This window comes from Plectropomus leopardus, chromosome 11 (assembly GCF_008729295.1).
Source record: "Plectropomus leopardus isolate mb chromosome 11, YSFRI_Pleo_2.0, whole genome shotgun sequence".
NCBI classification, from domain to species: Eukaryota; Metazoa; Chordata; class Actinopteri; order Perciformes; family Serranidae; genus Plectropomus; species Plectropomus leopardus.
Genome location: NC_056473.1, coordinates 30,143,194 through 30,160,849, shown reverse-complemented (window position 1 = coordinate 30,160,849; position 17,656 = coordinate 30,143,194). Strand labels below are relative to the sequence as shown.

The window sequence follows — 17,656 nt, the reverse complement described above, 5'->3', positions numbered from 1 at the left end:
GCACCCCCAGAGCTCAGTATTTTAGCAGTCTTTTACTGGTGGAACAGGCAGCTGAGCTGAAAGACACCTTGTGGTGGAGGGAGAAGTTACAGGACTGTAAACAGCCGGCAGTCAGACATAGACTGTGGGGAACAACTGCATGTTTTTTGGGGTTTTTTTTACATCTAACTTGGTGAATTTATGGAGTTTATGATTGTTGGAACAGTGGACTTATTAACTAGATTAGTAGCAAGACTAACCACAGTGGTTTAGTGGAGTGTATTTTGTTTCTGTTGAGTTTGAATGAAGTGGGTTTTGATGAGTTACCAAGACAATTAAACCTCGTCAGTTGTCTATGACCGAGAGAAAGTTGAAATCCAAAAGGAGTACGGTTGTAGTTCTCTGTTTGATATGGACAATAGGTGTGAGAATATTACTTTTTTTTTTTTTTACTTTTTGTGGGTTTCTCTTATTATCATCAGTCTGAAAGCTGAAAGTAAGTCGCATACTCGCCATGGGGGATGGGGGTGTCAGTGCCGCAAGATTACAACGTAATAGATTGTGACATTTCAGGAAGGTATGAAATATAACCCAGAAGCCTAGCTTCTATAGCTAAATTTACCATTCATGACAGCTGAACAGGGGGGATTTTTTAATATAACTCAACTGTTTGCATTTTATTATGGCCCAAAGGTACGCATCATTAAGGGCGTGGCTGCTTTTACTGTTTTTCCACTCAAATGTGCTGGCTTGGCTTGACTTGGTTTGACTCAGCATGTCAGCCCATTACAGCAGGGCTACCTGAAGGTTTGTCTAACTGATCACAGCTTGTTTTGAGTAAAAGTTCATGCTTGTCCCCTCTTATTTTGTTCAAATGTTTTTCCATCACAGGACATGGCAGGTAAAAAAGGGTAACTGTTGGGGGTGAGCTGTTTGCAGAGGTGCAGTAAGAGCCTGATGTCTGCAGCTCTTCATCATACATCTCACTGTTTCTGCTTTTACTCTTCCTCTCTGCAGTGCTGAGACATCACCACTACCCCCCTTTGGAGGCCCTCAGTATATATGTGATGACATATATAAGATATTTTTATAGACATTTTATATATTACTGATAGCAGAAAAAGCCATATAATAGCCTATATTAAAGCACAGTGATGCAAAAAAAATTTTTAAAAATGCTGTGATATACTGTGAAACTGCCAGAATCTTTAAAAATACTGTGATACAAGTTTTAGGTCATACCACCCAGCACTACAAGAAGAACATATTCTAACAGATCCTGCAGTTTTATCACAACATTCATTGTTGATTTAGAAGGTTTTGTGATGATGATCACACTAAGCCTAAAACCATGTGTATCCTGAAGTGACACATTAGACTAAAGCTCTCTCTCTCTCACACACACACACACACACACACAAACACACACCCCTGAGCCTTAAGGCAGCATTCTTTACACTTAGTTTTAGTGCTCAGATGTGCCAGCATGCCACAACATGTTCAACTGGGCTTAACTGGGTGTATACCATCACACACACGCTTCATTCCGACACGCACCGATGGAGGACGGGGATGAGGTCACACACGTGCATCCATACATTACATCAAACAGAGAGACAATAAGATGAAGGGAATACAACAGCGCTGTAGAGAATGTTTCCATTACAGAGGGCTATATGTCCTGGAAATCAGTGGTTCCCAACTGGTCCAGCCAAGTGGTCCAGATTTTTCTTTGGTCATTCTTTCAAGGTCCACAGGTTAGATAAACTTCCACACATTCAATCTGATTCAAAAAAATGTAAATAAAACACAGAAACGGTACTTCTAAATAACACTGCGTAAAATTCACTGTACTTCATAATTCAGCTTTGTTTTTTGGGTTTTTTTTTACAAACTTGGCACATTCATGAGTCAGTTGTGGTCTATGCAGAAAAGACCCACTTTTGGACCCCGACCCACCAGTTGGGAATCACTGCTGTAAATAGTACAGGATCATCATACGTGTTCATCTGAGAGTGACACAAAATGTGATCGAAAGATAAAACTTCTGCAATTACTCCAGTCGCTCACCTTTTCCTGCTTTCCCCTGATGGTTCTTGGTTGCTGCATCCTGACCCTGCCCAGCAGGTAGAGGAGGCAGATGAGGAGGTGGTGGAGGAGGAGGAGGGGGAGGAGGAGGTGGAGGAGGAGGGAGGTCCGGATGAGGCGGGGTAAGCTCCTGGCTGACCGCTTGCTCTCGTCGTCCCATGGAGACCCCCGAGCCAAGCCCTGAAACTGTGCCGGCCTCTCTGGTCTGGCTCTGGAGTGCAGAGATGAGAGATCATTCAGTAAAAGAGAGGTTAAAACCACAGAGCACAGGTCACGGTGCATGACCAGACACAGGACAGCTTTAACTCCTCAGCTTGTTTGCACACTTGAGCATGTGCAGTGCCAAAATAACAGTGACCTCAAGGTGCTATGTCTTTGCTTACAGACGGGCCAACTAAAAAAATGCATAAAGTGAATTCTGCATCTGCTCTCATGCGATCACGAAGAAAAACTCCCACACAGTTTCCTTTTTCCTGTCAGCCTTCACAGTCCCACATGGGCACAAAGCAAACACAAAGCAAGGCAGCTTTATTTGTATAGCACATTTCATACAACAGGGCAATTCAAAGTGCTTTACAGAGCAATAAAACAGAAAACTTCTTAAAGAAAAAGGACTTACAATAAATTAGAATAGAGAAAATATATAAAAATATTTTTAAAAAGGCTGCAACCTTGTTAGATTTGCTGGTGGAAATTAGTTTTGGAGATATTGTAACCGGAGAGTTAGTTATTCTGTCCGCTGCAGCAAACAGCATGTGTGAGCTGTTCCTGGTTTTGTTGATGATCTCAGAAAAAAATGACAGCTTTGCACTTCTCAAGCTCAGATTGGAAATGTGTAATATTTCTTTATAATTTTTAAAGTGAATGTGGTGCTTTGATTTACTCCCGATACTCCCTTTTCTGGACCATTACATAAGGGGTGTTTCTTCAAGGTGCCTTTTGCCTTTCAGTGATCGATTTCACCTTAACAGGAGCAATGGCATCAATTACATTTGCAATTTTAGAAGTGCAGGAATTCAAGAGATCACCGACATGGTTTGAAATTGCGTCAGTTTCAAATTTGATGGCTTCCATGAAAAGGGTTCTGGCATTCTTACTGAATTTTCTGAATAGGGAAATTAAATCAGATTTTCGGGATTGGAGGATCCTACTATCACCCTCTTATGTAATCTTTGCTTTGAGACTGTAGTTATTGCACTTGGGATGTTTATTCTCTCCCCGCGCCTCAGGTTGCTAAATGACAGATAATGAGTAACACGTCTGCAACAGCAGAGACTCCGGGTGTCCTCGTTGCTGCCGACAGTGCTAGCAGATGCCCTTTTGCTGTCCAAGGCCTTCGGAGCCAGTAGTACGGGCCGAGGTGGAAGAGGTGGCCCACTTCAGGGGGACACCTGGAGGGCTTTGGGGGGCAGGTTAGCTGGGGGGTTGTTTGCGGGTGGAGTATAGGTAATGGCAATGCCTGAGACCTGAGTGAAATTATAAGATGGTGTGAAGCTATGTAAAAAATAAATCCTGCCAAAGCCTATCGTCCCATTCCCAAAAGGAGGTTAAAGTTATCGATCAAGTTTCTTCCGTGAGACTTGCAGGCATTAAAAACACAAGGCAACATTCACAACCATCTATGTGAATGCAATGCTGAAGCTGTGCTGTCATTGCACGAACAAACTTGAATACTAAGCAACGCTCTCTCCAGGGCTGGCACAGTGCTAAGACAAAGTGAGGAAAAAGATATGGCAGCGCAAGCAAACCAATATTTAACCAGGCTCGTCAACTGAGGGGGCACTCTTATTTATAGCAGCGCCCTCGAGGAGAAGTTGTAGGGAGAAACATACAAACACAAACCCAGAGCTGCCTTTCACTGTTCGGATGAACGGCTGCTCTGATTGAAATTGGGGCTGACGTGCTTCGCTTGACAACACCTCGGAAACTGATCCCAGATCTCCCACCAAACCTTACTAATCTGGTCCAGGGAATATTGTCATCTCTTAACAATTTCATTTTGTAAAACTCCAAAGATACTCTTCTTACCAAAACAATATTTTGGGGATTTAATTTCAATCTGTGTTGGACATGCTTTCCTATGACCTCTCCTGCAATTAGTAGTTTATGTGGATACTTTCAAAACTGTGGCTCAGTTCATTTGGACCGGACAGGAGACAAAAAAGCCACATAATGTTTTTTAAGTTCTTACGTTTACATTTCCATCACTTCTTTACTACACATACATGATGTTTGAAATGTTACTGATGACTAAAATTTTGGGTTTTTTAAAAGAATTGTTTACAACATTTTTCTTGAGGGTTACAAGTCTGAATCATTTTTTTTATTCTTGAAATGGTAATTTAAATAGTTAAAAATGTAGTACAGGCATGTAGAAGCTTTTGCTTCTGCCTGAGCATTTTCAGTCACTACCTGACTATTATGATTTTGTTTATACAGTTCGTATTGTTTGTTCTTATTGTATTATGTGAGATGGTGACTGAATAAAACACTGCAAAACTGCAACATATTGAAGCATTTAGTAGCTAAAGGGCCAGATATTTGCTTCAGAAGTTGGTTGAGACCAAAAATAGCGCTTAAAAGAAAAGTGAATACTGGACTTACGTTCATTAGGCCAATAAAAACACAAATCCAAATAAATGCTAAAAAGTTAACCATATCAGATTTATGAAGTGATAATATGTGTTGTGTTTGCAGCATGTTGTGCAGCCCCCAAGTGACCATAAAACAAATTAAAGCAGATTTAGGGGCCAAAACAAAAGTTATATAATTACAGTCTGTTGTTCATGAATTGAATGTTAACACAATCCTGTGCCACAAGCTGTCATATGTCTTTCAGACAAACAGCACAGTCTGTGAGTCCCTAAAGCCCAGGAGATTATGAAATATTACTCAACTCAAAGCCAGTACTGTAAACCATTTGTCATGCTTATGCGTATCTATGAGATGTAAGCACAACAGGAAATTCAAAGAAACTGGACTTAATGTGTGCCACATGCGTACAGTATCTGTTCAACACTTTACAGTGCAGTCTGTGATTCTAATCTAATACACTTTTTGTCTGATTCAGCTATTCTTTCATCACGGTCCACAGGCTGTTTGTTCTTTGCGTGTGCTGAAAAAAAAATCTGGTGTTCACACACAGCCCTGCTTCTGTAAACAGGAAATAAGCAAAGTGGCTCGGATTGAGCCACACAGAACTATTCCAGTCAATCTGCACCAGGGGGCGCTCATGTTTGCACACAGGACAGGGGGGAAGGTAATGGACTATAAAGAATAGTGATATGCTGATCCGATCTCAAACATCGGACTCAGGTCGATCAGTGCATCTTTTTGACTGATCAGGATCGGCTATATTTAGTTTCAGTTATGCAGAGCAACATGAAGCGCAACCCTGGTCAACTCTCTTCCACTCTGCTGTCTGTCAGCGCGGCACATACCATAAACGAAAATGCAGTGTGAGTGTTTATTTACGTTATTAACATAGTGATGAACACTTACTTCACTCAGCTCAGTATGAGAGCGCATGGAGTTTCTGCACCCTGCTCGGAGGAAAGAAAAGCAGGGGAGAGCTGTGCAGACCTCATTGCAACCTCAATCCCCACTCCCCTTTGCAACTAAAAATAAACCGTGCAAGCAAAAAGCCAACATGTATTCATGAAGCATAATCTGCCCTAAAGATGCTGAGGACCACAAAAATAAACGCTCAACAGAATACAGTTCATTTAGTAACTCAGGCTGCACCAAAGCAACAAACGCTAGAGGAACTCCCTCAAGAGAGCGTCAAGACCAAAAAGATTAGCATTTTATACTTTATTTTGTAAAATAAATTAATAACAGTAATAGGCAGATGCACTGCGAAGCTAGGTTATACATGGTCAAAGCCTACTTAAGTATCGGATCAGGACTGGGTATCGGTAGATGCTCAATATTAAATGATTCAGATCAGGGTCTGGGAAAACCACTTCCTCCACAACAACCTCAATTGTTTTGTGTCTGAAACGTTTGACTCTGACCTATAGTGCCACCAATTGGCTGTTTCTGTGCCAACATAAAGGACACATGGAAGTATCAAGGCAGTGATGATTACTACATTTGAAACGGACCGATCTTTTTTTGAACGTAAAGGGAGCATAAATGGGCCTTAGGTCTAAAGTTAAAATAGCTACCAAACTGAACACTGCTACACTTACTGCAGCACAAATATCCTTATCGTTAAAACCAGTTTGGAGATGCAGTGTTTACATGTATCCTTTTTAAAATAGAGGTTACTACTTGTCATACAGTACAACAGGAAAAAAAAACCCTGAAATGCTGATTCACTACAAAAGATTGCATTCGAGTTGTAAGTTTTTGCTCTCGTACTTTTCAGAGGGAAAATCCAACATGTGCTATTGCCTGCAATCGTACACACACACACACACACACACACACACACAGCACGGGCCCGCAGATCTGAAAACAATTAAGTGTGCTACTGCCACATCCGCATGTTGCTTGCCCAACCTGCCAACTCTCTGCTCTGTCTGCAGCCCATTAGTGAGTCTGACTCCGTCACACTGTAAGTACACCAAGTAAAAACAGCGCTTGTAGGAACAACATGAATCAGCCGACGGGATTACAAGGACGAAATAGAAAAACAAGGACTGTGGGAATGAAATTAAGTAACATTCCAGATAAGTGGACGACATGAGAATCTCTGAGATCTCTTTCTCTCAGCAGCTTCTCCTCACTTTCCTACAGCAGTCAGCTCAACTCTGCTGCTAATTCTGAAACTGGCTCTGTTTTACAGCTATATAAATCACTCATATACTGTAATAGGGTGATCATGCAGGTTTGTGTTGGCCCGACAGATGTGGCCAGCGTACTGTATGTGTTGTTTATACCGCTGCACTGTTGCTGGATCCTGCTGGAGAAAATCTAATTCAACTATTTTTCCTCTGGAGAAACTCGAAATCCAGCTGCTTTGTGTTAAAATAAGATCATCGAGTTGACTTAAAATCCTGAAGGAAGAACAGACTGCAGTTGCCCATCTGTCTTATGAGCAGTGGTGAAAAGCAACCAAATACATTTACTTGAATGTACTTCAACATAATTTTGAGATATATGGACTTTTATGAAAGTTTATGTATCATGCTTTTTTATACACTTACTCAAGTTTAAAGTAAAGTATTGTACTTTTAATTCTACAATGTTCTTAGCATTGTACTGCTTTGTAGATAAAGATCTCACATGTAAAGAATATGATGAGCTTTTAAAACATTATGCCATTATGCTTTGCATGGAGGCCACTTTTGCAAAATGACAGGAGGCTACGGGGCCAGTCGCAGCAGCCCCATACATTTTAGGACATTTGTAGGACTTTAGGACATATGTAAGATTTTAGAATATTTCTAGGATTTTAGGGCATTTTTAGGATTTAACAACATTTCAATGATTTTAGGATATTTCTCAGATTTGAGCACGGTAATCTGATTTTAGGACATCTTGAAAATATTAGGACATATGTGGGATTTTAAAATGTTTCTGGGATTTTTTAGGACTTTACAACATTTCTAGATTTATTTTATTTTATTTTTTTTACATTTTTCAGATTTTAGAACATTTAGAGGATTTTGGGACACTTCTCAGATTTCAGGATGTTTCTATGATTGTAGGACATTTTTCAGATGTTTGCATTCTTCAGATTTTGGGACACTTCTAGGACTTCGGAATGTTCCTCAGATTTTACAGCATTCGTTAGACTTCAGGACATTTTTCGGATTTTAGTACATTTTTCGGATTTTAGAACATTTCTAGGATTTTAGGACATTTCTCGGGCTTTAGGACATTTCCGGGATTTAAAAGAATTATCAGATTTTATGACATTTCTGGCATTTTAGGATTCTTCTAGGACTTTAGGACATTAGGTACTTAGCTAGAGCCTCTTTCGGGAGACACACAGTGTTGCACTCTTCAGTGAAGGCCTCTGTGTCACATTAATACCTGCAGAAGGTGACAGTAGGCCTGGCTAAACGCTGCACTACAGTACAGTAGATAATGTGTCTGCTCTGGTTTACAATGAAACCCTGTCACTCCCTTCAGAGCACTGAGGGGAGGAAAGAGAGCCACAGAGAGGGAGAGAGTGAGAGCATTTATAACTTCCTGGGGATTCACTGGAGACACACACACACACGCTCACAGACACACGCACACACACCACAGAGGGTTGATTTCAGCATAGAGAAATGTGCTGACCTGCACTAAGCAGGAGCCAAGGGCAACAAAACACTAAATACAAACGCTCCTCTCTGAGCTGGGTACTTTCCCCTCGCTGCTCACACATGTTTAAACAGTATGCCTGCCTGCTTCTGTGTGTAAGTCTACCACTGTGTGAAAGAGAGAACAAAATACGCAAACGTTAAGCTTCTTTAACTGTCGTTTTCCCAGCTGTCTTCATCTTGCTCGCTTTGATAAAGTATTCCTTTTTGTCTTTCACATTTCTCTGTTTTGTGTCTAAAAAATGCCAAAACAGCTCTCTGAAACATGATCCCAGATGTTACCATAACAGAGGGTTAATGAGCCACTCAGTTCCCTGCATCATTTGGAAATCCCCACCTCCCCCTGTGAACTCCACCTTTCATTACAACATATCCAGAAAGAGGGACGGACCACATTTGGTTGTAAACACAACTCTTTTCCTTCCTGTCCTTTTTTATCATCAACATGTGGACATTTTTATGGCTGACCGCTGATCTTGTTGCTATTTGTGTTTGTTTTAACAAGAAAAGTACATTTCAAAACATTTCAAAACATTTATCACGTGACAGGGATTTGGCTCATCGCCAGTAGGAAGGCCAATGATTCAAACTTACTTTACTCATAATCAAATCATAAACAAAAGTGAAAGTCAAGGAATTTACACCAAATAGAGGGAATTATGAACTTCTCAGATATAGAAACTGACAAAACATGACACTATTGTTTGTATTTCCATGTCCTTAAACACCTATCACACAAAAACAGCCCACAGCGTATGAGGGATAACGTATGTGTTTCATGTATGGCAAAACGAACCAAAGGAAACTAAGCTGAGATGAGCTGAAATGATTGTAATTGTAACTGATCAGCCTGATGTGTGAGGTGTGTGTGGTTATTCTGTAGCAGCCTGAGGCCTGTACCACGAAGCAGGATTTGGGGTTGGAGGGGTAACTTCAGGGTTAACTTTTTAGCTGGTTCACTTTTTATCGGGCTAAATCATGTCGGTAACTTATGCTGAGCGGCTACCCTGCTCCGCAGCAGGTCAACTTCAAGGTATCAGATAACAACCTGTCAAACCCTCGACCTCTGACCTTTGCATCCATGGTGCAATTGCGAAATCTGTATTTGGCAACAGTCCGACAGTAAGTGAAAAACTCAGCTGGGAGATGAGCAGGGAGATCTGGGCACCGGCAAAATGGAGAAAAGTTTACGACTGTTCATTTACACAGTCTACGTATACTGTTATGGAAAAAAAGATGGTAAAAATCAGCAAAGTATCCATTTAATTCAAATTTAAATACTGCACCAGCTACAAATTCAAAACCACCAGTGAGGAATCAGAACATGGCAGCTCATTCACTCATACTCAACTGATGGCCTTCAGGCCAAACATGCCCCCTAATAGGGTGCCGGGTGGCTCCCAAACCATTTTCTAACTCACAATAAAAATACTGATTCAGACTGGAAATTGTTTTTGTACTTTTAGTACACATAAGGTGCCAGAGGGCATAAAAAAACATCAAAATAGAGCTTGTTTATCAGGAAAAGTGCCGGTGGAGGATCCCCGGAGCCCTTTACAGAGATCCTACCTAAACCAATAAAGTCCTAAAATCCCCAAAAGGTCCCTAAATCCTAGAAATGTCCTAAAATCCTAGAAACATCCAGAAATCTGAGAAAAATCCTAAAAATCTCCTAAACTTCAAGAAATCTCATAAATCTCAGAAATATCCTGAAATCATTGAAACGTTCCGAACCCCCAAAACTTCCTAAAACCCTATAAACTTCCAAACATCCTAAAATCTTAGAAAGGTCCTAAAATCCTACAAACGTCCTAAAATCTTTGATGCATCCTAAAATCAGAGAAACGTCCTAAAATCCTAAAACTGCTCTAAAATCATCCTAAAAGTTGTGTATTCTTGCCCTACAGGAATGGAAGTCAGCTGAAAACATAAACATCCTTCAATAATAACCTCAGGCAACAACGTACGAACAACACAAGATAAAACTACCAGAACCACAGACGACCCATCAATGAAATCGTTACGCAGATGCTTCACGAACTCATGAATTTAAACTTGTTAAAAGTACATGAACACCCCCCCCCCGCTGTGTTGCTGTCTTACCTTGTGCCAGCAGGTGCAGTGAGTGTGGCAGGGCTGGCAGGCAGACTGAGGCAGTTGGGCAGCGCTGGCATCGGGCAGAGAGGCGGCGGGGGACAGCGATGCCAGTGGCGGGGGCAGGGTCTGATGGTGATAGTGGTGATGTGGCTGAGCATAACATGCGGCAGCTCGATCCCCGCCGGGGCCCGCTGCTTGAGCCTCTCCGCCTCCTCCTCCTCCTCCCCTGCTCACCTGCAACAACCAACATGCTTAGTAAGATGCCAAATCTGAAGCACAGCTAGAGACAAATCTTTGTCTACTTATCTCTTGTGATTTTGTGGTCTTTAGCCACTATTTGCTAGACTGGAAAATTATGTGAAGAGACAAGATCAATTTCACTGATCGCTCCTAAAAAGTTTACATTTGATGGGCTGCTTTCATAAGAAAAGTAACAGGCTTCATACATATTTTACCAGTAACTTTCAAGATTTTGAGGCAAATTTTAAAGACCGTATGTTCTTTTTAATGACCACTGCTGCTCCTTATTGGTTCACCTTCATTAATATATAATAGCTTTTTAAATTACATATTATTTCTAAAAAATTAGGAATTCAGAACAGGATTAGAAGTGAATATTTAAATATAATTTATCGACTGCTGGTTATTTATGAGATTGGAAGTCGTGGTGCAAAAAAGTGGGAGGCATGTCTAATAATTTTTTTTAACACTGGGGGGGACTTATGTATTTATTTTGGCTTACGAGAGGGGTATATAATACAAAAGACCTGTATTTTTCCGTTGAATTTTAGGGAATATGCCTACCAAACTTCTTTTAAAAAATGTTGTTTTGGCGGTTTTAAAAGAATTTTTTTTCTTTAAAATTTCTGAGCGAATTTTGCAGAAAACTGCAGGTTTGGAAAGCACACTCTCTTTAAAAAAATAAATAAAAATAATGACACCATTTCTCACAGCCAGAATCTGTAAAAACAAAAACTATAGTTGGATTTTCAAATTTACAACGGTCCGTGGACACATCATGTGTTATTAGACAGGTTTGTGAGACAAAAGTTGGATGACCTTTCCAAAACTTTCAGGGTATATTCAGTTTTCAAAAACTTTTTCAGACCTGAACATTTCCATTTGCAAATTCCATGACTTTTCCAGATTTTTCATGCACGTACAAACTCTGCATCAAGCTGATCAAACAATGCTATGTGTTTTTTGAGCTGTTTGAGAGGACCCAGCGATCCAAATTTCAGTGGATATAACCTTGTTATTTTAGTCGTTTTGAGGTATTTCTTATGAGGAATCCAACAAAGCTTGATATTTAAAAACTGCAGCTGTAAGCATCTTGAAATTTTACTTTATGACAGATTCCTGTCAAAAATGCAAATTCTTCTTTCAGCCAAGTCAACCAAAAGAATATATTTTAAATTTGGCCTCAGCTGTGGGAAACATTATAAACTCCTACTGGCTGTCAGCTTTCACCTACAAGCATGTCATTACTTTGTTCCCCAGTAAATAACCCGTGAGTGAGGTCTGTTGTGCTCACGGGCAGCCTGTTATTGACTCTGTCTCACCTGTAATTTTGGTGCACAGATTACATGTCAGTGTGCTGAACTCATCTGTAACATATTTCCTCCAGCAGGTCTCAGAAAAGCCTGAAATTAGTTTGTGTTTCACCTGCTGCAATGACTTTCTCTTTCCTCTGAGCGGGTGAAAACCTCACCTGTGCCCAGCGGCCTGATTGATGGGCAGGCGTGGCGATAACTCAGAGCACCGGCGCTGGTTAACAACGCTCAGTGCTCTGAATTTACGGGACTCTTCTATCCTGAAGCAGGCACCTTGTCAGAGAGAGGAGGATTCATAGCAGAGTAACATCCTGCAGCCTGCTCACCGCGCCGTCATCTCGCCTGCTTTATGAGCTCTTTCATGTCACTTTTTGTTCGGAGAGAAGGTAACCACCTGCTCTCAGTCAGCTTCTGTGTACAGCAGAGATGCTCAACTTACGGCCCGCATGCCAAATCTGGCCCCAGATAGGGTGCCTTGTGGCCCCCCGATCATTCTCTAATTGACGATGAAATTAAGTGATATATACTTTTAGTATATATAAGGTGCAAGAGTGCATAAAACAGCATCAAAATAAAGCTTGTTTATTTAAAAAAGTGTCAGAGGAGGATCCCCCACATGCACCCATAGAGGTCCTAGCCAACCCCTAACGTCCTAAAATCCCCAAACTATACTAAAGTCCTAGAAATGTCCTAAAATCTGAGATGTCCTAAAAGCCTACAGATTTCCTAAAATACTACAAATGTCCTAAAATCCAAGAAATGCGCAAAAATATTGGTGATGTCCTTAAATCCTAGAAAAGTACTAAAATCTGAGAGATGTTGTAAAATCCTACAAATGTGCTAAAATTTCAGAAACATCTTAATGTCCTAGAAATTGCTAAAATCCTAGAAAATTCCAATAAACATGTATTTGGCTGCTGCGATTGGACCCTGTCCTCCTGTCAAGCAAAGCAAGTTGAGTATCCTCACTGAACAACTTTCACCGGTTGTTGTTTTTTGTTATTTATGCCTTTCACAATCATAAGACAGGGATATTTTCAGAGTTGCTACATGAGTTCAGACAACAAAAGTCTCTTTACCATGTTAGACTTCTGTCCCTTGATAAAGTCTGCGCCCATACTTCTTTTAAAACAGATGTGTTGGCATCTGAGGAGGGGAATTTAGACTAGTGAAATTACATTTGTGTTCTGTTCTGTTAAATCATCTACTTGTTAATAAAGTGACATTTCTTCCCAAGAAATAAACTCCTAAAGTACAGAACAGTGCAGCACAGTACAGTACAGTACAGTATGTACTAGAACATGTGTCCTGACCTATCCATCTACATGAAATTTAAAAGTGTGTGTTATGTTAGGAAGCATCAAAGCAGGGCTGGGCAATATGTTGATATTATATTAATGTTGGGGTATGAGATGAGACTAGATATCGTAATATATGTTATCTTTTCCTGGTTTTAAAGGCTGCATTACAGTAATGTAATGTGATTTTCTGAACTTACCAGACCGTTCTAACTGCTCTATCAATTGCCTTTATCCACTTATGTGAATATCTACATTGCTGGTGATTATCTATTAAACATTTCAGTGTGTTAATATTTTGTGAAAGCCCCAGTACTCGACGCTAACATTGTTGCGTCACCGATATTACTGTATTTGGTTACAAGAAAAGAAGAAGTGAGATTTGATTTTCTCAGTTTTGCAGAGAGCTTAAAAGTATTTTCTGCTCTTCACTCTGTAATGTTTCCAGGACTTTAGGATGTCTTTAGGATTTTAGAACAACTCTATGATTTTATGACATTTATCTGATTTTAGGACATTTCTGAGATTTTAGGATGTTTCTTGGACTTTGGGACCTTTCTAGGATTTTAGAACATTTCTAGGAATTTAGGACATGAGGGGCTTAACTAAGACCTCTCTCCCTCTGTGTGTGTGTGTGTGTGTGTGTGTGTGTGTGTGTGCGCGCGCGTGTGTGTGCTGTGCCAGAGATCCGCCATCAGCACTTTTTTTTATAAACAAGCTCTATTTTGATGATGTTTTATACACTCTGGCATCTTATGTATACTACTTTGGTCCGGTTTCAAACTCAGTATCATTAGTTTTAGACTTTTACTCAAGTAATATTCTAATGGATGACTTTAACTTCTACCAAATTCATTTTTGGTAAGAAATCTGTACTTTTACTCAAGTGTGGCTTTCAGGTACTTCATGGTGACAGCTGGGCCCCTGCTCCTCACTCCTGATAACCACGTGAAATCTCCACTGTGAGCCTCCTCTCACCTGCAGGATGTCCTGGATCTGGCTGAGCTGCTGCCTCAGCACCTGCTTCTGGTGGAAACTGAAGGCCGGGTGGTGAGAGGCCATGGTGAATAATAACAGAAACTGCTCCTCGGTCCTCCCATCGTTCAGCGCCAGCCCGTAGTTATTGATCACCGTGTCTATGTGAGTCAGGATCCGGTACAGGACCCCCGCCGCCTCCCTGTTGTCCGAGCCCAGCAGCGCGAGGGACACCAGCAGCTTGCTGCGCACCACCTCGTCCGTGATGTTGGTGAGGCCCGACAGGTCTGCGGGGTTGTTGGCTTTGATCTCCGCATCCCGGAGGGAGTGGTAGTCCTTGCGAGCCAAGTCCTCCAGGCAGGAGCCGAGGAAGCGGAGCTCGATGGGGACGCAGAGGTCCAGAAGGCCGCACAGGAACTCTGCTCTCTGTGCTGAGGTGAGGGAAGAGAACCAGCGGTACACCCCCTCCCTCTGGACACAGCCCCGGCTCTCCACCATCCTCACACATCCACTCAGACTGACCTGGAGCTGAATGTTGACACAATAACTGGAATTAAAAATATCAGACTTTCAAGGAGCGTAAACAAAGGGCGCGCGTGTGTATGTGTGCGTGCGTAATTGCGCAGGCGTTAATCTCCAGTGGCCATAAGCTCGCAACTTTCACCAAAGTTAGCCCACTTTCACTGTTGTTTCCACACACTGCAGAAAAAGGAAAGAAGCAACAGTTATTTCCTTTGTTGGCGGAGCAGCAGCGACGGAGCAGCAGGCCTTTTCCCAACCATAATCTCTCCAACTCGCCTCATGTGGAGCCAAAGCGGTCTGGTTTGTGTTCAGCCGGGAGTCCCTCCGCCGTGTCCCTCCCCGCCGGTCGGACCGCTGCCCCCCTGACGGCACAGAAACACTTCTTGCAGGATGGCAGATTCAAAATACACCGCTCCATTCAAGCAAACGCTCAACCGTGAGTTTCTGATCGGAAAGTAAGCTCCTCTCTCCTGTCCCGCAGCGGCACAGCAAACCCTTCCTGTGGAGTAATTCCTCCGTCCTCATGGTTTTCCACAACTTGAAGCCCAGCGACGACAGCTAGCAAGACTATGCTAGGGTTAAAATTTAAAAACAAAACTTGTGTGGCCTGACACTGCTGCTGCTGCCACTGGAAATAACATCACAACACGTCCAAGACCATAAAACGCCGCTGTGGAGCGAACAAAACTCAGAAGTTGCGCTTAAAGTTTTGTTCGAGGTCCATGAATGAGTTCAGTGCAACATGTTGTCCTTCGCTCTCTGCAAACTGCCATGAGTCTCGAATCAAGAAAAAAAAAAAAAAAAAAAGAACAGCTGTGTATAACATTAACCCAGCTCTGGCAGCAAGGCCCGCCCAAAACACGGAAAACTCTTCTCTGATTGGCTGCAGGCGCCGTCTGTATGCGAGGCGTCTTTTGTGATTGGCTCACAGGGATATCCGCTGCCCTACTATTTCACATCTTTTTCACATGCGCTCATACATATCTCAGGCTGGAGCTTTAAAGTGCCAGATACACGTCGTAAAAATGATGCTTAATAATCTATTTCGTATGATAGTCTCACCACCAGCAAAGTTATAGTCGGTTTCCACTACGACTTATTTAGCTTAGTAGCTATTATCGTTACTTTTAGAGTTTTAAAGAGAAGCTAAAGTTATTAAAAAGTGCCATGACGTTCACCACGGTCTATTGCAAACTCATAAAGACAATTTTTAAGGACATGTGTTATTAGCAATTTTTATAGCGACATTAATAGAAAAAAAGTCAACCACAAAAAAACAGTGATGATAATTAAAGGTTGATATTAGACCATAGAAATACAGTTTTGGCAAAAGATGGAAACATAGGCGGATTAAGAGACAACATGCAGAAGGCCCCACCACCTGTCCTATACTGGATCTAAACACTTTATTATACTCATTATACTCACCTGTTGCTTGTTTTGCATCTCTTTGTAGTCGTTATGCATCTATTGTTGTTGTTTTTGTGTCTGTGATCTTTAATTGCATTTCTTTTTACGTCTTGCAATGCTCCTTTACATCTCTTATTAGTTGCTCTGCATCTCTCTATGGTATTTTGTTTATCTTTTTGGTTGTTTTACCTCTTTTTTTAAAAAAAAAATGTGTGTCTGAGTGTCTTTTTCAGCTGTTTTGCATGTCTTTGTGGTCTTTTTGTTTCTCTCAGTGGTCATTTCGAGTCTAGTTGCTCATTAGCAAAGTGGTTGTGGGTTAGGTTTAGGGTTCCGTGTGTCTCTTTGCAGCTGCTGTGCGTCTTTTTGTTTTTCTTTGTATTTGTTTTGTGTTTCTTTGAGGTCTTTTTTTATCTCCTGGTGAGCATTTTGTGTCTCTTATTGGTTGTTTTGCCCCTTTTTTAAGTTTTTGTGTGTCTGAATGCCTCTTTGCAGCTGTTTAGGGTCTTTTTGTGTCTCTTAGTGGTTATTTTGAGTTTCTTTGTGGTTGTTTTGCATCTATTTGTAGTCAGTAGTCATTTTGTGTCTCTTTGTGGTTGTTTTGCCCCTTTTGTAGTGGTTGTGAGCATCTGTGTGTTCTTGCAGCTGTTGCACATCTATTTGTGTATCTTCACAGCCATTTTGAGTCTCTTTGCGGTCTTTTTGTGTCTCTGTGATTCTAAGGCATCTTTTTGTAGTTTTGTGAATCATGGTAGTTCTTTTGCATCTCCTTGTGGCCCTTTTCTCTTTGTAGTTGTTTTGCATTTCCTTGTGGTCATTTTGTGGTGGTTTTGCTCTTTCTCAGAGGTGTGAGTATCAGTGGGTCTTTATGCAACTGTTTTGTGTCTCTTTGTAGTTGTTTCCGTTTCTTTTATGTCACTTCAAGTCTCGTCCTGGTCAGTACATTTCTCTTTGAGTGATGTTTTGCAGTTAAATGCCAGGGGAGGAGCCTGGGCCTACAGGTGCCCATGAGGCTCATTCAACATTCCATCTACAGATGAAAAATGTGTTGGTGTAATTTTTTAACCAGTCTGGCTGGTGATTCACTAAAACCACAGTATTGATAAACATGCTTTATGCGCTACATGGCAGTAGCAATGTTAAGTAATATATTGACAGTTGAAAAGTTAACTCCAGGGGTTGAGGTGAAGCCCCCTGGTGCTGTTATCATGTAGTTCATACCTATAACCAGAAGATGGTGCCAGATGTTTATGCTGAAACCTGATGCAGCTGCAGACTTTCTCATTGATGTAGTGTTGCATCCAGTGGCGAACTTAGCCATTTGGGGGCCCCCGCATCCATCGGTCTAATGTCATCATTTATCTTGGTTTTCCAGAGGGTGGCAGTAGGTTGATCGTCGTCTTGTCTTCTACTGTATCTTCTGACAACAGATACCACACAAGACAATAAGATATCAATTATGGAGACATATAATGTA

The 17,656-nt window shown here is 41.3% G+C and overlaps 1 protein-coding gene across 1 annotated transcript in view; it reads right to left on the bottom strand.

The window, feature by feature from the left end:
- zcchc14 (zinc finger, CCHC domain containing 14) overlaps window positions 1–15,539 on the bottom strand; it is a 34,048-nt gene extending 18,509 nt beyond the window's left edge. The window contains 3 exon segments of the mRNA XM_042496275.1: window positions 2,050–2,278; window positions 10,431–10,658; window positions 14,254–15,539. Of these exon segments, the coding sequence (XP_042352209.1) occupies window positions 2,050–2,278; window positions 10,431–10,658; window positions 14,254–14,748 (952 nt within the window). The 5' untranslated portion in view covers window positions 14,749–15,539.
- Window positions 15,540–17,656: the final 2,117 nt, after the last annotated feature.